At 59.4% G+C, this 20,613-nt stretch overlaps 4 protein-coding genes across 4 annotated transcripts; all 4 read left to right on the top strand.

The window, feature by feature from the left end:
- Nucleotides 1-291: 291 nt before the first annotated feature.
- LMXM_33_2270 (conserved hypothetical protein) lies at nucleotides 292-1,911 on the top strand (the record flags this gene model as incomplete). The annotated part of the gene is made up of 1 exon (XM_003878731.1): nucleotides 292-1,911. One exon carries the CDS (start codon nucleotides 292-294, stop codon nucleotides 1,909-1,911), a length of 1,620 nt encoding a protein of 539 aa, XP_003878780.1.
- A 1,040-nt stretch (nucleotides 1,912-2,951) lies between these two features.
- LMXM_33_2260 (ATP-dependent RNA helicase-like protein) lies at nucleotides 2,952-5,381 on the top strand (the record flags this gene model as incomplete). The annotated part of the gene is made up of 1 exon (XM_003878730.1): nucleotides 2,952-5,381. One exon carries the CDS (start codon nucleotides 2,952-2,954, stop codon nucleotides 5,379-5,381), a length of 2,430 nt encoding a protein of 809 aa, XP_003878779.1.
- A 961-nt stretch (nucleotides 5,382-6,342) lies between these two features.
- Nucleotides 6,343-12,195, top strand: LMXM_33_2250 (conserved hypothetical protein; the record flags this gene model as incomplete). Its single annotated transcript, XM_003878729.1, has 1 exon — nucleotides 6,343-12,195. One exon carries the CDS (start codon nucleotides 6,343-6,345, stop codon nucleotides 12,193-12,195), a length of 5,853 nt encoding a protein of 1,950 aa, XP_003878778.1.
- A 4,135-nt stretch (nucleotides 12,196-16,330) lies between these two features.
- Nucleotides 16,331-19,876, top strand: LMXM_33_2240 (conserved hypothetical protein; the record flags this gene model as incomplete). The annotated part of the gene is made up of 1 exon (XM_003878728.1): nucleotides 16,331-19,876. One exon carries the CDS (start codon nucleotides 16,331-16,333, stop codon nucleotides 19,874-19,876), a length of 3,546 nt encoding a protein of 1,181 aa, XP_003878777.1.
- Between the last annotated feature and the right edge of the window lie 737 nt (nucleotides 19,877-20,613).

The following is a 20,613-nucleotide window of genomic DNA, read 5'->3' as shown; positions in this document are numbered from 1 at the left end:
TAGCCCTCGAAATGACAATACCAGCAACGGCCTCTCATGCACTGCCGTTTACTCGGCTCTGCGGCCCTTCACCTTCACCTTCTCCTTTCCTCTTCTTTTTTTTTGCGGGGGGGGTCCGTTCTCTTGTGTGAAGCAGGCGCTCATCATTGGCGTCGCTTTCGCACATCTGTCTTTTTCCCAACTCGTACGCGGACTCCACTGCCCGCTTGCCAGGTGGGTGAGGGGCACAACGGTAGAAACGGATAGACGAGCAAAGGTAGATCGAGTCGGACTTGGGTGTCGGTCGATGGGATGGGCGAGATGCAGGAGGCGCTCAAGAAGAAGGAAGCTTGGGATGACCATCTTGAGTCGACGTTGGTGCAACTGAGTCATCTCTACACCAGCCGCGTCGAGCCGGTAGAGGCCTCCTACAGCTACAATGTGTTCCGTCCCACGTGGTTCGCTGAGTCGATCAAGCAGAAAATGCCGTTCGTGACGTTTCTCGGCCCTTTCTCATCCGGCAAGTCTTCCTTTATTAACTACCTGCTGCAGGGCGACTACCTCGTGACAGGACCGCAGCCCGTTACTGACAAGTTCACCGTCGTCATGTATGGCGAGCAGTTCCAGCAAATTCCAGGTCGTGTGCTCATGGCAGACAGCCGACTGCCCTACCGCGGCCTCTCGCAGTTTGGTGACGCGTTTGCGGAGTTCTTCGCTGGCGTGGTGGCACCTCACCCAATACTGCGCTCCGTCTCGTTCATCGACACCCCTGGCATCCTTGAAGCGTCCGGCGATATGCACTCCCGCCGATACGACTACATCGAGGTGTGCCGGTGGTTTGTTGAAAAGAGCGACCTCGTCTTCTTCTTGTTTGACCCCACAAAGCTGGACGCCGGGCCAGAGCTGCGGCAGGTGTTCAACAAGGCGCTCTTCCAAGAGGAGAGCAAGATACGCATCGTTATGAACAAGGCCGACTCGGTGAGGGCAAAAGAGCTGATGCGAGTGTACGGCTCCTTGTACTGGAACTTGTCGAACTTGGTCCGCTCAACGGAGCCGCCGCGGCTGTACGTGTCCAGCTTCTGGGATAAACCGTACCACGACGGCACCGACCACGCCCTCTTTGAGAAGGAGAAAGAGGATTTGCTGTACGAGCTAATCGTCACGATCCCGCTGCAGTCGCTCGACCGCCGCGTCACGTCCGTGATGCGACGCGCGAGTGACGTGCTTCTGTTCGCGCTCATCTGTGCCAGTTACCGAACCCGCTTACCGGCTGTCTTTGGCAAAAGCAAGGCGAAAGAGCGCTTCTTTGAGGAGTACGAGACCATCGTAAAAGACCTGGCTTCGCGCTACCACACTAGCGAGAACAGTTTTCCCAAATGCGCGGATATGCGCGCCTTCCTGACCAGGGTCGACTCCAAGGACTTCCCTGACATCGAGAAGCTGGAGAAGCGTGGATGGATCAAGTCGCTCAAGAGCACCATCGAAGAGGACCTCCCACGCCTGCTCCAGCCGCTCAAGGAGTACTCGATGGGCGACCCGCAGGAGCAACGCAATGCTATTATGCTTCAGCGCAAGTATATGCGACAGCAAGCCAGTGGAGTGCCTCCCGCTAAGGAAGCTACGATAGCGAGCCTTGGGGACACTGACGCACCTAGCGCGACCCCGAAAGCCGTTGTGTCGCCGCCCCCTGCAGCAGCACCTGCTGTGGGTAGTGTCTCGCCTACCACTGACCCCCAGGCGCAGATATTAACAATGATGCTGCAGATGCTGGCTGTGCAGCAGCAGCAGCAGCAGGCTAGTAGTCCCTCGACTGGTCAGGCTAGCCCTGGCGCAGCGACGACGGTCTCGAATGACCAGATGCAGCTCACGATGCAAAGTATGATGACCATGATGCAGCAGCAGTTGCAGCAGTCCCAACAGCAACAGCGGTAGGGGAGAGAAACAAGAGAGGCGGCTTCCTTTACCGTGTAACACCCACACACAAAAATAAAAACGAAACAAGCCGCCCGCCAAAGACGCGTGCCATCAAGGAGGGATACAGCAGGGATCGGTGGAGCAGAGAGGCGGACAAGAGCTCCGACTTGCTTGCTTTGCTTTTTGACGGTACAGTAACGATGCGAGCTTTTTTTTGTTCTTCGTGGACCTCGTGGTCTCAGCGGTTTCGCTCTTCCGTCTCGCTTTCGCAGTACCCTGAAAAATCAGCGATGTTGCCGCTTGCACATGTTTCTGCTTGATGACCATTTGCCATGCGCGTCCGGGAGGTGTGGTGGGGGTGGGGAGACTGATTTTGGCCCTCTTCTCTAATAGGCGTTACACGCTTCCGTCGACCCCTTCCCGCGTAGAGGGCCGCCGTCTTCGGTTGGAGACGCACGTATGCCATGGGAGCATTGATGCTGTTTTTTTTTGTGTGTGTGCGTATGTGTCTGTCTGTATGCGTGCGCTTGTTTCGGTGCATTCGAGCATCGAGTCGATTGGTTGCTTCCTCATCTGGCTTCTACTTTTCCCTGTTATGTGAGTTGGTGTGGCACAGATGCCTCCATCGTGCACACACACACACGAGCACATCTATATGTTTATCGTTCACCTTTTACATGTTGCTTCATTTTTTTTTTCCGCTGTGGTGCTTCGATCTGTTTTCCTCTGTCCTCATCCTCGTACTATGCAAAAGTATGTGTGTGCGTGTGTGTGTGTCGGTGGAGTGGGTGGGTGGGTGGGAGGGGGAAGACGCGCCTTAGGCTTTGTCAAGCGCATCGCCTCAACACCAAAAATGGGCAATGTGAACCATGGCGAAGCAAAAGAAGGCTGCAAGCATGTCTTTGATCACCATAATCGCTTCACTCGTTTGATTGCGGTTGGCGCACGTTGCATTTATGGGCAATGAGCTCTCCGCCCCACCCCCTCTCTCCATCTCGCCCTCACGTGACATTGCCACAGCTCTGCGAATGGCAGCGAAGTCTGTCATCATGTGACACATGCTCTCGCGGGTAAAAAAAACTCCCATGCTCTTGCACCCCGCCCTCCGTCGTCTTGCGTTGCTTTTCTTTTTGTATTGCCACGCATCTGGTACACTGCATACAGCGCACCTCATGGCCCTCAAGCGCGTGCGCGAGGAAGCTGCCGAGAACGGCGAGGTCGGCCTCGGCGACACACTCGTCTCCCAACTCCCGAAGAAGCGTCCTGACGTGGCTGTCTGCACCTCCAGCTCCGCATTGAGTCCTTTCACGCAGCAACCCTTCTCAGCCCGCTACCGTCAGCTGTTGCAGTCGCGTCAGCGACTGCCTGTGTACGAGAAGCGCCACCTTATACAGGAGACAGTGCGAACCAACGCTGTCACGTTGCTCGTGGGCGAGACGGGCAGCGGCAAGACGACGCAGGTTCCTCACTTTCTTGCGGAGCTGCAGGACACCTTCACCGGCGTCATCGCATGTACGCAGCCGCGTCGTATCGCTGCCATCTCCGTTGCCACGCGTGTGGCCGAAGAGATGGACGTGCCCCTCGGTGCGCAAGTCGGCTATCACGTCCGCTTTGACTCGCGCCAGTGCGACGCCACGCGAGTGCTGTACATGACGGATGGCATGCTGCTTCGTGAAGCGTTCACGGATGCGGACCTCAAGAAATACAGTGTCGTGGTGGTGGACGAGGCGCACGAGCGGACGATTGACACGGATGTGGTTCTCGGCCTGCTGAAGCGGCTCCTCACACGGCGTCCGCGTTTCCGGCTGGTGGTCATGTCGGCCACGCTGGATGTGGCAAAGATTCAGTCCTACTTCCCTGGTTCGCCTCTCGTGCACGTCTCGGGGCGCATGCATGACGTGGACGTCTTCTACATGCCACAGCCGGTACGCGATTACGTGGAGGCGACCGTGTCGTGCGTGCTTCAGCTGCATAAACGTGAGCCCGCCGGGGATATTCTCTGCTTCTTGACTGGCGAGGCGGAGATTGAGCGGGCGGTCGCGGCACTTCACCAGGCCCTCGACTCGAGCTCTGCAGCCGCCTTCAAGGAGCAAGAAGCGTCGGTGCAGGGACCCGGAACGGGCTTGACGCTTCTCAAGACGTCGGCGGACGACCTGGCGCGGCCGGCGCGGCCGACGGAGGTGGTGGTGCTGCCTCTCTACGGCTCTCTTAGCCTCCAGGAGCAGCAGAAGGTGTTTGCTGCCTATCCCCCCAACACGCGCAAGGTTGTCGTGGCCACGAACATTGCTGAGACGTCCGTCACAATTGACGGCATCGTCTACGTTGTGGACTGTGGGTATCAGAAGCAGAGCTTGTACAACTCCGAGGCGCGCGTGGACTACTTGCTGCCGGCGGTTATTAGCAAGGCCTCCGCAGAACAGCGCAAGGGCCGCGCTGGCCGTACGCGGCCTGGGAAGTGCTTCCGCCTCTACACGTCGGCCGACTTTGCCACCTTTCCCGATCAAACGCACCCGGAGATACTACGCACGAACATTGTGAACACTGTGTTGCTGCTGCTCACTCTTGGTGTCGCTAACCCGTGCGAGTTCCCCTTCATCGACCCGCCCTCGGATCAGGGCATGAGCGACGCATTCTACCAGCTCTTGTACTTCGGCGCCGTGGATGACGGGTTGCAGCTCACAGACTTTGGGCGACGCATGGCAGTGTTCCCCGTGGATGTCTGCTTGGCACGAATGCTGCTCATGGCATCCAAGCACGGGTGCGGTGCCGACGCCGCGGTGGTGGCGGCGATGCTGGAGGCTGGAAACGCGTTCAGCCGTCCACCATCGCGGTTGGCCGAGGCTCGCGAGGCGCACGCGCGCTTCGACGATGCCGACGGCGACCACGTTGCGCTCTTTCGCGTCTTTCACGCGTACTTCAAGAATCAGCAGAACGGTAAGCGCTTCTGCTACGAGAACTACCTACGACACCAGACCCTGCAGCAGGCGGTGCAGGTGTACAACCAGCTGCGGCGGTTAATGGGCCAACTTACGATACCAGTGCAGTCCACCTACATCCCGGAGCGCGAGTACGTGGACACGGTGGCGCTCCGCAAGGCGGTGCTGGAGGGATTCTTCACACAGGTCGCCTTCTTGACTCCCGTGACACCCATCACTCATAGAGCCGGAGCGGACCCGACGACGCGAGTCTACCGCACTGTCCGGGACGCCTTGAATGTGACGCTGCATCGTCAGTCCGTGCTGGCGGCGACGCACAAGTCACGCGCGCTTCCGACCTGGATTGTGTTTGACCGTCTGGAGGTGCAAGGGGACTCCGGGACGTTTATCCGAACCGCCTCAGCAGTGGAGGTGGGCTGGCTGCTGGACGTCAGTGACTTCTACACGGACCTCAGCGAAATCCCAGACGGCGAGATTGCGCAGGTGCTGCGCCGTGCTCATGAGGCGGAAAGTAGCGCACACCCGTGCAAAGTCAAGCGCGAGAGTGTGTAGTGCGGCGCTGTGGGTCGCAGCTGCGTGCTTGCCATTTTCGAGCCTCGTTCCTTAATCGCGTCCCATGGCCGCACACGATGGGAGGACTCCTACGCGCTGATTTCCCTTCATCGACTTTAAAAAGGATTCGTTTCGACGATGTCGCCTGCTCCACGGAGCAGATGTCGTGCGTACCACAGCAGAAACAAAAGAAGGTCTCCTAGGGAACATACGCCCTTTTTTGTTGTTGTTTTTCCGGCTGTTGCTCAACTGACATCTATGCTTGTCGTCGGCGCAGCAGTGGCTCAGCGGTGCACAGCCCGAGCGCTACAGGTCGTGCTGAGTCCACCGCATATGAGGGTAGGGGCGGATGAGGGAGCAAACGCCGCAAAACGTCCTCCCCTCCCCTCGCTCACGCCCTGCCGCGTTTGCCGAGTCGCTCAACACGGTGCGCGCACCGCTTGCGTCTACTATTGCGTCCTGCCGCCTTCATGCGTTTTCCTTTTCTTATTTTTTGTGTGCGTGTTCATGATCCCTGGGAACTGCAATTCAGCCGTCACAGCTTGCGCAGAGGAACGCACATACATACATACACCTGTACACCTACACATACTCTCTGCCGTTGCACGGAACGGAGGAGGCGAGGCAGAGAGAGGGAGAGAGACGGTCGCCCCCTCACCTCCTGCCCACCCCCCTGTCGCACAAAACGCGGAACCACGAAAAAAAAGCACATAAACGCGGGTGAGACTTCCGGTACATCACGGTGAGGTGAATCGCTGGAGGCGGCATCGAGGAGTCTCTCTCTTCCCCCTGACGCACGCAAGCAACCACTTCTTGTTTGTGTGTCCGTATTCACAGGCCTGTACGCTGCTACAGAGAGAAGGAGACATCACACGTAGTAGACGTACATGTTCACATAGACGTACCCAAGGATAGATTGCCCCTTTTTTTTACAAATCTTTCTGTATCCCAGCGCGCCGTCATGAGCGGTGCTTCGCCGCCTCTACCGCTGCGCGGCGACGCTGTGCAAGTTCAGCTCGTGAGCGCAGACGGCAGCACCATCGCGCAGCGTCCCATCCATATTGAGGAGCTGTTGCAGCAGAAGGATCACACTGTGGATATCGGCGCTGGAATTGCCCTGCGCCTCGAGGCGCTCAATGCCGAGCAGGACTACAGCGACGACAGTGACACCAGCGCACACGACGACTATGCTGACGACGAAGAGGGGACCAAAGGCTCTGTCGAGGGCGCCGGAGCTCGAGAAGAGTCCGCCGCCGCCGCTGCCCCGCCTTCCGGCACGCGGGCCACCATGGACTGGTACGATGTGCTGGATGCTCTACGCCGCGAGCAGATCAATGTGAAGCGCAGCGCGGCTGAGGTGGAGGACGCCATGCGAAAGTCGGGTGAGGGCGAAGGCCGCCTTGTCACGCGACACCTCAATGAGTTGCGCAGTGTGGCCACGCCGCTGAAGTGGTTTTCCAATGCAGCGGGCCTCGAGGGCAAGGCCATCGCTGCAGATGATGCTGCCAGGAGCGTGCCGCCACCAGGCGCGTCTCGGCGTGAGGTATGGGCCTCTCTAGCACCGGCGAAGAAAAAGGCGCATCCGCACAACTACAAGGTTCTCCGCTACGTCTCGTATATGCCGGTGCTAGACTACCGGCGTTTTCGCCCCACCGCCCTCGCTTTTCACGCAGCGGCGTCGTACTTGAGCCGCAAAGATCGCGGTCAGCGCCTGCTCGTCTACGGCGGCGTTTCCTTTGGCGTCCGCACCGTGGAGCAGGAGCTGTACGAATTTTCTATGCTGACGGGCAACTGGCGCCGCATCGAGGGACGACAGCTCGTCCCAGCCGGCCACTATGGTCACACGGTGACAGTGGTCGAGTCGTTTGACCGACTCGTGGTGGTGGGCGGCATCGGGCCCGGCGGTGCGGCGGTTTCAAAGGAGAAGAGGCAGGTGTGGAGCACCGACCCGCTGCGCGCGCCGCGGTATCGATGCCTGTGCCCACTCCTGCATCGACGTGCCGGGCAAGCGGCGACTACGTTGGCGCGTGCAGGTGGGACTGCTGCGCCGCTTCCCCCGTCTTTCCCGCCTGTCTCAATCGGCTTCGTATCTCTGCTCTTCGACATGAACCTGAGTGATCAGACCTGGCGTGCCATCCAACCCGCCACCCAGTTTCCGCTGGCGTATCATACCACCGTGCACTTTGGCCAGGAGCTCTTTGTCTTTGGTGGGCTGACAGATGATCTGCACGTGTCGGGGCAGCTGCTTGCGATCAACTCCGCCACGTACGCGGTTCGCCTCATCCAAACAGGTGCTGACTCGTCCAGGCGAGGCCGACAGGGGGTGTTACCACATGATGGTGCGGAGGAGGCGGACAGTGGCAGCGACCTGGACGAAGGCGAGGCTGCGGGGCCGGGGCCGCGCTTTCTGCACACGGCAGTGCGGTACGGCCCGTACATGATTGTCTACGGCGGCTACGACGCGCAGAATGAGGTGCTTGGTGACTGCTGGGCGTTTGACATGGCGAATGAGCGCTGGGAGCAGCTGCGGTGCCGCGGCGAGGCGGCGGGCCGTGCAGGGCACGAGTCCTGTGTCGTTGGCTGCCGCATGCTTGTCACAGGCGGCTTTGAGTCATCGCTCGATGAAGTCGGCATAGCAGCGTCGCCGGTGACAACAGTGATGGAGTTGAACCTTGTGCCAACGGTGCAAGGGGAGCACATGTGGCGTGCTGAAGTGCGCGTCCACCCGCCCTTGCCGCCGCTCGCCTTCACGCGGTGCGCACCGTGCGGCGACGACCATTCGTTTCTTCTCTTTGGCGGGCTGACGAAGCTGGCGCGACATCTCAGTCGGTCCCGGTCGGCCGGCAAGCGCTCCGCCTCCGCGAAACGCGGCGCGGCGGCCTCCGCTGAGGAAGAGAGCGGCGCGGATGATACAGCGGACAGCGACGTGGACGTGGACAACCACCCCGCCTCGCACAAAGTGTCGGAGCGCGGGGCGTCTTTGGCGGCGCGCAACGGACTGTGGAAGAGGCTTGCACCGTTTGACGACGGTCTTGTTTTGACTTTCCCAGAGAAGCGTCAGCGCAGCAAGGGGGCCAAGGACGAGCCGGTGGTAAACGCGCTCGGCATCGAGGTCGCCCCTGACGAACTGCCGGAGCACTTCAAGGCCTTTGTGCGACGGCAGGAGGACTTTGTGAAGAAAAAGGACGCCGCCGCCGCAGAGACGATTCGTAAGACGACTCTGGAGGAACAAGAGGAGATGGAGCCGGCGCTGTACCTCACGGATGACGAGATCGAGCTGCTCCTGCACCGGAGCGAGGAGTGCTGCGTTGCGTTTGCGGAGCGCTACAAGATGAACATGCTGCCCGGCAATGTGCCGGACCGCGAAGAGCGTGTGCACCTGATTGAGGAGTGCATTTCCGAGAGTCGCCAGGTGCGGGATGTGATGCGCTCTATGAAGGGTTCGGCGCCTGGCGTCACCGCCGTCAAGTCGAAGACGCACCGCAAGCGTGCTGGGCAGAAGTTTGAGGACTACTCGGCCGCAAAACCCTTCCGCCGCGTTGTCGTCATGCACCTGCTCGAGAGCATCAACCAACACCTGTCACGCATGCATCGACTCAACAAGGCGCTGCGGACGGTGGACTGGCCTGAAAAAGAGAGGTTCCTCGAGGCCGTGGGCGACATGCAGAACTCCGTCCACGCCGTGTCGCGCGCCATCAATGGCGTCCTCAACAAATACATCCAGCACCGAGTGGAATCCCTGATGAAGGGGGTGGACAAGCACAAGGAGGTGATGCGGCTGCTTACGCAGGTTGTGGAGAAGAACCTTCACGACAAGATATGGGGCGTCGAGGCAGCGCGAGATGAGAAGCGACAAAAGCACCAGCGCGTCCGTGCCGCCGTAGCGACGCCTGGGCAGCCGGCGGCTACAACAACGCAGGCCGCGAGACAGCGGCGCACACCATCGGCTGCCGCGCGTAGTGGAAGCTCATCTCCGGCCGCGACACGAGGTCGCTCCGCCCGCAGCCGCTCGCTCGGTGGTGGCTACCACGCCGATGAGAGTAAAGCTGTGGTATGCATGATGGACAGGGAATGGCACGACCTGCTGAACCGCGCCCGCATGGTGGAGAAGTGCGCCGGTCGTCTGCGCCGCTACTGCGTGGAAGGTGCGGCGACCAGCGGCACAGCGCCACTGTCACCTCTGCCACCACCACCAGCACCACCGCCATCGCAGCCATCCGTCGACGACCCCCTTTCGATACCTCTTGCGCCGCAGCCGGCACCTTTGCTGATGGTGCCCGTCCAGCCCTCTCTGCAAGCGCCTACACTGGCGCCAGCTGGCTTGATGGCGCCGCCGTCAATTGCGCCACCGGTTCTCCTGCACACCGGCGTGCCGCTGGCAGGCGTGTTGACGAGTGAAGCTACAGAGGCTCCTGCTGTGGCAGTCCCCGCGTCGACTGCGGGTGAGGCTGGTGCGGCTCGACCGCGCGAGATCATGATTCAGCGCTCGAACGAATTGCGAATGACGACGGCGACGGTCGCTGAGGAGGTGCGCAAAGCAGCTTTGGACTTTCACACAGCGCTTACCCAGGCGGCTGCAGAGTTGCCACCGGCGAGTTCCGCAAACGCATCGTCGGCGACGATAGCGGTGAGCCACCCCACAGCCACCCCACCTCAGACGACAAGAGGTACCGATGCCGTCCCCCACACCATTCCCGCTCCGCAACTCCCGGTCCCCAGTGCTATATCATTGCACACGACAACAGCGGCGGCGACCAGTAGGCCCACGCTGGCTTTCCGATCATCTCCATCGAGCGCCAGCTCCTCTTCGTCGTCGGGATCGTCGCGGTCGTCGTCGTCGTCTTCGGGGTCGTCTGGACTGGCCGCCGCCGCCGTGATGGGCGGTCCGTCGTCGCAGCTCCCGTCAGGAGGCTCCTTACCATCCGCCATGCCGGCGCCGCCGGAGTCGACGGGGTTCGTGCAACTGCAGCAGCCAGCGACGGCGTCCTTGGGGCCGAGCACAGAGGCACCGCTTGCGAACGTGCAGCAGCCCCAGCTCACTCGGTCGGCAGCGTCTTCGCACGATGCCGCAACCGGCGCTTCCCGTCATAGCCGCAATGCAAAGACAACCTCTGCTGCGCCGGCGCAAACCTCCACAGTTCAGGGGCATGCTGTATACCTGAGCGCGCTGCGCCCCATTGTCGCAGCGAAGGATTCCCTCTTGCAGCTCCAAGACAAGGTGACTTTGATACGCCTGAACGAGTGGGACGTCAGCGACCTGGCCGGCGCGCCACAGGACGTGAAGGTGGAAGAGCTCTACAGGCGTCTCAGCAAATTGCTGACGGGAGTGGCGCAGTGTGTCACGGCCACCTTCCTGGCCAAGGCAGGCGCGAGGCCGCCTCGTCTCCGCCCCGCTCCCGTCTCTGTCGGGCCGCCGCCGCCACGCTCAAGGAGCGAGAAGTCGACGGGAGGGGCAAGGACCAGCGGCGCGGCCACAAAGCGAGCCTGGCAGCCGACGTCGCTCACCTCGGTGGCGGAGGCGAGCGCGAACCCTGCATCCGCGGGCTTTTCGCAAGCGCTGTTTTCCGGCGCGAAAGGCAACAAGGGAAACTCTTCTTCCAAGGGCCACGGCGCGGCAACGGTGGCGCTGCCCGGCGCCGCCGACGGCAATGTGGCGAACGCCCTGAGGTTGATGCCACTTTCTCCGCCCGCCCACAACCAGCTCGATGACGCTGATGACGGATGGCTGTCGAAGCGTTCTCGCCCAACCTATGGCGAGGCAGCTGGTATACCTCTGGTATCACATGAGGCGCTCCTGCGAGATGTCCGGCCAGCGGTTGTGCCTCCTGCTGCCGCATCCACGAATGCAGCCGGTTCATCCGCCGTGGAGGTGCACGCGGTGTACCCAGACGCACGCACGGTGCCGAATGCCAGCGCCACTAGCCTCTTGTACGGCAGCGTGGCCGCACCGGTCATAGCGGGTCCGTGGACACCCACGGTCAGCTCAATGCAGACAAGCGGAGCGGCGCCTGTTGTGGCGCTGAGCGTCGTGCCAAAGGTTGTAATGCCGGGAGGAGCGAATGACGTGCGCACCGATGAGGCTGAGGCGACCTACACGACACAATCGCCAGTGCGGCGCCGGCGTTCTACGATCGCAGATCTCACGCAGCTGCGTCACCTTTCCCAGAACCGGCTGAAGGACGACAGTTTTCGTGGTGGAACGACCAACAGCGACGACGGCATAGATCCTGTGACTCGCGAGCCGGTCACACATATCACGAGGGGCAACTTCGTCGTGAACGCGGAGTACCTTTCTCGTGTGGCGCCGCATGCATTGTTGGCGGCGACCACGGCCGAGAAAGAGCTGCAGGGGGGCGCCGGTGGCATGCAGCAGGCGTGGTCGGACATCGATGAAGACTATTTCTACTTTGGTCGGCCTGTAGGGAAGCGTATGACCACTGCCGAAACGGTAGTGTCTGGCCCTCCCTACATCTCTAACCGTCCGCGTGGTGGCGTGGGCGTGTCGCCGCCCGTGGGGACGGTGTTGGGCTCGCCGCGTGTGAATGCGGAGTTAGCGGCTTCGTCGATGCGCGGCATCCCCGGCGTCACTCCTGCGTCAACGGCACTGCGCACGCGCTCCTCTACGGCGCGGGGCAGAAGCAGCGGTCGTCGGGTGTCGGATCACTACCAGTCATCGACAGCGTCGCAGTTGCTGAAATTGCACACAGTACGACCAGTCGTGCGCAAAAGCGGCACGAAGCACGGCTTCTTCACTCCCGGGGAGCTGCATCTGATGCAAGCCCGCGAGCGCCTGCGGTCAAAGTCGTCCATGTAATGAACGCGCAAGCGCATGCTGCTTTTCGGTGCGGGACACACTCTGCGGGGATATCCCCACATGCCCATCTTGGTTGTGCCAGCGTTTACGTCGATGTGCGCTCGACAGAAACTTTCCGATACGTTTCTGTGCAGAGCCATTCGAGAGAGTGAGTGAGCGGGACGATGTGGCGCACAAAGAGGCGCGTACGTGATCACGTGACAAGGGGCGATCCGAAGTGCGCAGCCGTGGCTGTGGCCGCGGACGTGTAGCCAATAGAAAATAGATGCAGAGTGGATGTGATGGAGGAGGGAGTTGATGAAGCACGTTTGACGGCGACTGGCGAGCTTTCCTTGCTTTGCCGGTGCTTGGGTGTTGTCCTTTTTTTATGCTGCTCCACGTAGAGGAGCACCGAAGTCAAGCACAGCTGCGTCTCCCCCACTTCTCGCATTTTCGACGGATATAGACAGCGTGTGGTGTGTGTGTATGTAGGCGTGACCGCAAAGGCGCATTACTCGATCACGAGGAGACGTCTCCTTGGGTGCCGTCTCATCTTATTATATCGATATACATCGCCTGTGTTGGCGTGTCTCTGGGGATGTGCTGGGAGGTGCATCGCACGCGTGCGTGTACTTGTGTGTGTGTGTGTATATGTCGTTTCCTCCTTGTGCTGTCCAGGAAGCAAACAAAGCACACGGAGCAGGAAACATGCGTCAAGTGCGTGCAGAGAAAAAGTGAGAGACGCAGCAGCGGACGGTAAAGTCGGTCGATGGCGTTGTACATCACGAGCGGTGCTCGCAGGAGTGTGATAGCAGACGCGCACCGGGCTCGCTCTCTCGGTGTTGCGTCGCACGCCTGTGAGCGGACGTTCATTTGACGATGGCTGGTGCCTTGCCTTTTGCGGGCAGCGCAGCGCCTCCCACGACCGGCACATTCCCTCTCAGGATGTGCGTACTATTTCGGTCGCGGTCTCGGCTTTTCTTTTGCCCCTCCTCTCCCTTCCGCTTCTCTCTCCTCTATTTGGCCTGCCCGCTCCTCCGCCTTCCTCTTTCAACCTTCACGACACCCCCACCCCACCCGCCCGTACTGACCACCCTGCACATCCTTTTTTTACATTCGCATCGCATCCAACACAGAGATACAAGCGCAAGGAAATAAACGTATTTCGGGGCCGTTCTCTAGTCAGACTCGCCACGCTGCTGGGTGGTAGAAGCGACGCCATAGCGAGACATCACCCGCGCCCCGCACAGATCCACAGGCAGCGTTGCTTTCGTTTTGACCTCCTCCCTCGCCTTCCTCTCGGAGCCTTGAAAAGGGGTTGCACGTGAGTCTGTGGACGGCTTTCGTCTTTGTCTTTCTCACGCACATCTTGATAGTCCCCTTCTCCACTAGCGGACGCTCTCACAGACCTGTCTTGTGTGTCCACGGCGCCGTCACACAAGCGTACCAGCCCACCACCCCACCACCCCGCGACAGCGAATAAAAAACGGAAGAGGAACTGCTTTTCATTTCTTTTTTTTGGAGTTTTTTTCCCGTAATCCCTTCGAAGCGAGCGCTCATCCGACGTGGTGGCAGCCACACACACACACACACAAACACACACACGCACACGCAGAACGAAGAGGAGAGCAGTAAGTGAAAAAGGAAGTCGGACAGGAGCAACGATACGAGAACAAAGCGAGCCTTGGCCTTCGTGCATCCTCTCCGCCTGACGCAGTCGCTGTCCTCCCTCCCCCTCCACACACACACGTACCATCGCTCCCCATCCTCCGTAATAACAGGCTCTCCTGCGACCCGCTCACGCTGATCCAGAAGGTGCAGCGTCTGGCAACGCACAAGCAACAAGGAAGAGGAGAACAGGCCGCGCGCCGTCGCATAAGATTCGCAGAGCTGCCTCGGAACGACAACAAAAAAGTAAGCGGCTCGTCGAGTGGCATCCGACGGGACGACGCGAAGAGCACGGACGCAACAGACGGACAAACATCGATACCCTCGCGCCTGCATTGGGCTCTGTTTTCTTTCTGTGCCGAGTCGTTTCCTGCTCTTCGTTGTCGTTCTCCTGTGTTGCCGTACGTGCGTCAGCACGCTTTTTTTATTTCTGTGCTGCGCGTGTGTGCGTGTATATCTGTGTATATCGGTGTATATCGGTGTGTGTGTGTGTGTGTGTCTCGTTGTCGTTCCTTTTTGGTGTTCCAGCTGTGTCTCAACGACCCCGTAGTAGGGTGGCAATAGTGCGTGCCTGGACCGGCGGACCCCCCGCACACTTTCTTTTTTGTCTTTTTTTTTGCCTTTGCTCTCCGTCTAGAGTGGAGCGTTTTTTTTTTTTGGCGAGGGAGGCGAACTCAGATAGGTCGGGGTGGCTGCGTGTGCAGGTATCTCCTCCCTTTTTTTGTTTGTTTTCTTCTCCACCTCCTCTGTGTGTGGCTCTCCGTAGAGGTCCTCCTCGCTCGTACAAGTATCATTACTATTACGTGTTTCTTCTTGTTGTTGTTTCCTTAGCTGTTGCCACTTCTGCTTCGTCTGCACTCTTCGTATTTTTTTTTCGGCACACACGCGAATCGCCTTCCTCGTCTTCCCTCCTTGTTGGCCCGTTCTTGTTGTTGGTTGTCTTTATTTATTTTTGTTTCCTCGTGTGTGTGTGTGTGGGTGGGTGGGTGTGAGGGGAGAGAGAGGGAGCGGAGGAGGATCACCGTTTGCCGTCGCCGCATACACCTGCCGTGCACTCGTTGTCCGTACGAACGCGGGAAGGTGTAGTGTAAGTACCACGCTGCGAACACGTGATATAGGGACACGGTGCCGGTGGCCACCAAGGAGAGAGGAAGGAGTCCAGACCGTGGCCAAGGTGACGAAGACGCAACTTGGAGTCTCTGTACTCTCCACTCGAGCAACACCTGCGGACCTAAACTCCTCTTGGGTGGTAGGGCGGAAGGAGACCTCTCCAATCCGTTTGTGCCATCGATACGCAACTGTCGCCTCCGTAAGAGCATTCGTGCAGAGAGGGAGTGCACAGGCGGGGCACTGTGCATCACGGTGAGCGGATTTCTTCTGTGCTGGCCGTGCCGGAGGCTCAACCAGAGCGGGGCCGAGTCTTAGTAGTGCGCCCGCGTTCCTTCTTTTACCCTTTCGCCTCCGGATCGTTTTAAATCTTTTTTTTACTGTTTCTGTGGGGTAATTTGTGTGTTTGTGTGTGTGCGTGCACTCGCGGGAGGGTCTGCGCGTGTGCTCGAAGGTGTCTGGCTCTCTCTGCATCGGGCTGTTGAGGGAGTGAGTTGTGTCTCTCCTTTGTGTTTTCCGCATCAACTATTGGCCGGAAGTGGCGATTGATACGGTGTAGGGTGTCGCTTCGTCGGCATATATACGTGTTTTCTGCTCCCTTACCCTGCGTCTATTGTGAGGCAACCTTCGCACAGCCGAGCGCCCTACCAGCGCTAGCTCTACCAAAGCACGCGCATACCCACGGGTATATATGTGTCTATATCTGCCTCCTCCTCCCTTCCCACCTCGCAGAGGCAGCACGGCACCTTGGCTATTGCCGCTAACATTCCTTCTCTTGCTCCTCATCGTCTTCACGCCATTGACGCCCAACGTCGACAACCACGCCCCGGACTCTACTCTTTTCACGTCTATGTAGTATATACTCGGGGTGTGGTTTTCGTTATCGTGTTCTGGAGTGCTCTCGCGTTCTCGCTAGCTTCTCATCCCCTACACCGCCATCTTTCTGGCTCTTCTCCGACTTTCTCTGTACTGTGTACTGTGCGGTTGTATTTTCCGTTCTGTGGCTGTTTCTGACCCTGTGGTCGCCTCTACTGCTTCTCTTCTCTCGACTTCTACGCTTCCTGTCGGCCTCCCTCCCTCCCTCCCACCACCTCTCTCCTTTTCCTCCAAGGCGGTTTCAAGGCATTGCGCGTCTTGACGTTTTTTTTTCGTGGTTTTTTCTCTGTGTCGTCGAGGCCAACGGTTTTGCCTCCCCTCCTCTCTTCCTCCCTCCTCCCCCTCGTGTCCTCGCTGGTGTTGCGTGTGTGTGGCGGAACACCACCTCGGTCGTTCTGATCTTGGTGCTCGCAGCTCTCGCTCTGCGTGTGTGTGTTTCATTGAAGCTCATATATATATATATATATATATCTGTTTTGGTGTTGCGCCACCGGCGGCGGTGACCATGAACCCAATCTTAGCGCGAGACTACGAAGTCCCGAAGAAGCCCATTTTTCTTCTCGAGGGCAGAAACGTGGTTCAGAGCATCGAGGCGTCCGCCTTCGTGTCGAACAGCGTCACTGATAGTGTCATGTACAGCACCAACGGTAACCTCGGTCTGCGACACCTGAGCGAGGTGGAAAGGGTTGGCTTCAAGACGGAGGTTCTAATGAATGGCATCTACCACGAAGAGCCGACTGACATTTCGGAGTACATGGGCATTCCTCGCACTAATCAGGTGGGGGCGAGTATCTGCACGGTCGACTTCGACTGCATGCTGGACGGTGAATCAGGCACGCTGTCGTCGATCCCATCCCGAAAGCTGAGCCTCGACGACGGTGCTTATCGCAGTTATTGCTCCGATGTCATGAGCGCCGATGGGGGGCTCATCTTCAACACGAAATACGTGCGCACAGTCGGGCTCAGCGACCTGAGCACGTGGGGTGCGCAGGTGTGCTACAGCGACTTCCGACTCGGCGCCAAGGACTCGCCGGTGTCTGTCGGCAGCGACGCTAAAATCGGCTTCGGCAACGGCTTGACGGGCTCCGGCGCGCCGCACAATCTTAGTGTGGATAGCATGTCCGACGGGGCACTGCAGATACATTCGTCGCACAGGACGCACTGCTCGCACAGCGACCTGAACTATCGCATCGAGCTTGTCGTGCTGCTCTCCATTGACCAGGAGTGCTGGGATGTTGCCCACCAACAAATGGATCACGTGCATCAGTGCTCGCTGACCTCGTACAAGGAGGTGACGACATTCACAGAGGTGGAGTGTGTGGTGAAGTACGGCGACACATATCGCCTGCTACAAGCGGAGGTGGATGCCACGCCATGGATTCTCGAATCCGGAAGCGATACGACGTCGCCGTTCTCGCGCGATCGGTACAATGTGAGCGCGGGCGGCGGCAGCGGCGCGCGGGACGGCGCCAGCAGCTGCAGCAATGCAGAGAGCAAGGAGCACGGTAACGGCGATCGGGATGGCGGTAACAACTCCGCCTTTGTTCGACCAGGCTCGTGGAGCTACCACACCTTCCACAGCCCCAACAAGGCGCACAAGTCGTACGTGATCAAGAAGCGATTCATGATGCCGCTGACGCCCGAGACGGTGCCGGATAGCGTCGTGCTGACGTTCCGTGCCTGCCACACACGCGAAACCGCGGAACAGCGCCCGCGAGCGCTGCCGACGATTGAGGAGATGATTGCAGATCAGAAGGCGGCGCTCCAGTTGTTCTGGAAGACGTTTGACGCGGATGTCAAGCTGCAGGACGAGCTGAGTCCCAGCCGCAGCTCGCTGCCCTTTGTCTACAATGCGTTTCGCATGTTTATGGTCAGCCACGGTCTGGAGGGTGGGCTGTCGCGCTCTGGGCTCTCGGCTGCCGGCGACGGGCTGCAGTTCAACCTGTCCGAGTACATCTACTATGGACTGTACTACCTTCTCATGCAGCCGGAGGCGTGCTTGCGACTGCTCAAGAGCGTCTACCACATGCTGCCACAGTCGCGGAAGTATGCGCGCGTGCTCGCCATGAACCACGGCGCCGTATTTCCACTGAAAACGATCAGCGGCGTCCACTCCACGCATGCGGCCAACGTGAGCAACGCTCGCTTCCACGTGAACGCCGAGATCGGCTTCCTCATCGCCCTCTACGACGAGGCAGCGGAGAGCATCTCGGCCGAGGATCGGCTGCTGCTTCTCGAGCTGATGATGGAGTCGGCTCGCATCTGGCCCCAATGTGGGGAGTGGCAGGACGACCACACCGTCTTCCGCCTCGACAACATCGCCGGCACCGATGAGTACAATAGCAACGCCTCGGGCAACTTCTACGTCAACATCTCCGCGCGGAGGCACATCGCCTCCGCCTTCTCGTTTCTGGACCGTCAGCGTGAGCACCTTACCGAGGAGCAGCTGAACAGCGTCTTCGCTTCGCTAGGGATGTCCCGGCACGAGATGGTCGAGCTGCAGGCCGTCGGCGAGGGCATCGTTGTGCCGCAGCGCCACGAGCGACTCGGTGTGTACATGGTGCATGACAACTTCGACACCTTGATTAACTGGGGCAACGAGCGGGCCATGCACCCGCTTCATCTGAACTACCACCCGATCCACATCTATCGTCGTAAGCTCATCGACGTGCCCGAGGTGCTGCTTGGCATGCTGCTCTACCCCGACGAGTTTGACCAGCGCGACTTTCTGCAGAACTTCGAGTATTACCTCCCACTCTGCACGTTTGACTCGCCTGAGTCGCTGTTTGTGATGGTACACGCGCTCTGCCGAGCGCGGTCAAACTTCTCGCAGCCGATGCCACTTCTGCGCTCCTTGGCCAACATCGATCTCGATAACATTGTCCACTCCGCCGAGGGTGGCCTGCACTTTAGCGCGATAGCGTCGACGCTGCCAGGGCTCATCTTCGGTTGCGGTGGGGTTCGACTGTCCCACAAGGGACTGCAGGTGCATCCCATCCTTCCAGCCAGGATTGAGCGGTATTCCTTCACGATCAAGTGGCGTGGCGCGGTGCTGCGCGTGGTGGTGGACCGCGCGAACATCACGTACGACCTCCTCTCGGGGACGAGCCTGCGCTTCATCCACGGTACCCCTGGTGAGCGCATCCACCTTCACACCGGCTTTGGCCGCTGCCCCGAAACGACGCACCTCGCCATCCCGCGCACGCGCCAGAGCCAGGTCGCGCAGTTTGACGGTGTTGTGCTTCTCTCCGACTGCCTCTTCGACAATCTCCTTGAATACAGTTACCGCTCGTGGTACAAGACGCTGGAGACGCTCTTCGATACGTACCGGGTGCTGCACAACCGGCCCATCCCCTCGCTAACACCGGAGGAGTTTATCGAAAAGGTCGTCTACCAGCACGAGGACGGCGAGATTTCGTTTAGTGGCATTGACAAAATCTTGCAGCGTCGTGGGCTGTGCCTGGAGTTGGGCACACCTGAAGATGCCGAGATCGTCGAGACGCGGTACGGCTTGGCGAATGCAAAATTGGCGGAGATGACGGAGATGGTGGTCATGTCGCCGCCACCTGTCAATGCAAGCCTCTTTTGCCTGCTCAAGGGCCTGGTGGAGAACGGTGTGGCGCTGGCGGTGGTGTCGTACAGCCGGACGCTGAAGCAGCTGCTCGCCTCGAACCCGCAGTTGGCGCGTCTCTTCGTGGCCTCCATCGACGGCGAGGAGGCGCACGATTGGAAGATAAAGGGACAACCTCACCTTGATCTGTACATGCGAGCCGCCGAGAAGATCCACGTGGACACTAACCGGTGCCTCGTGATTAGCCACCACCTGGACCGCGGATTTAACGCGAAGGAGATGTCGAAGTTCCGCATGTTCATCGATGTCGAGGACCCGTTTGTGAGCTCGCGCTTCATTCGCAACCCGTACCCGTCCTTGACGCCGGAGGAGTCGAAAGAGACCGGCCGAGACAACCCTGTCGTGTGCCGTCTGGAGCTGTCACGGATTCCGTCGTCGATCGACGAGTTGGAGGACTTGGTGGACGGCCGAAAATTGTGATTCAAAAAAAAAGAAACTGGCCGTCGTGACACACACCAGAAGGTGTAGTGGCTCCCGGAACGGCTGCTTCGCCAGAATTGTGTGTTGGTGTCTGTATCGGTTGGCCGTGGTGTGTACGCAGGCAAAAGGGGGAGAGGGGAGTGCTTGATGGGGGTCGAATGTGCGCAAAGAAGGTGCCTATCCAGCGACGTCTGGGGGCCTGCACACACACCCAAGCACACACTTCTGTTGAAGGAGGTCGGGGCCACCAGTCCCGATAGGCATGCGTTTTCACATTTCCTTTTTTTCTTTTGAAAAGTGTCGTCGTTGTTATTCATTGCCGCGTGGCTCAACCACACGCTGTTGGCTACATTGTTGTCTGTGTGCCTCGCTGGTGTCCGTTACAGTGCATTTTTTCATGCTCCACAACACAAGGAACACCGGGGGGGGGTCGCCGTGGACCAATCGGAATGAACACGAGTTCAGCAGAGACGGTAGCGAGACCGACGCATCTTCCCCCGGACACCTCTCGCATGGGTGGTAATGCGAGGAAGTAAAACCAGCACGGTGCTGGTCTAGCCTCTCGGGTTTAGCTGAAGGAGCGTCCCTGGCGAAGCGTTGGGCGAGCAACCAGTGTAAATCAAAGTCGCGGGCCAGTGAGAGCTATTGCTGTTCGCTGTGCCGAGCTGGTGCGCATGAAAAGCCGTCCTGCGAGGCGTCTGTGGTCCTTTTTTCTAGCTTCTGTTGACTGCCAGGAA

Source organism: Leishmania mexicana, chromosome 33 (assembly GCF_000234665.1).
Source record: "Leishmania mexicana MHOM/GT/2001/U1103 complete genome, chromosome 33".
NCBI lineage: Eukaryota > Euglenozoa > Kinetoplastea > Trypanosomatida > Trypanosomatidae > Leishmania > Leishmania mexicana.
Note: the sequence above shows the minus strand (reverse complement) of the source record. Positions and strands in the feature narration are given on the sequence as shown.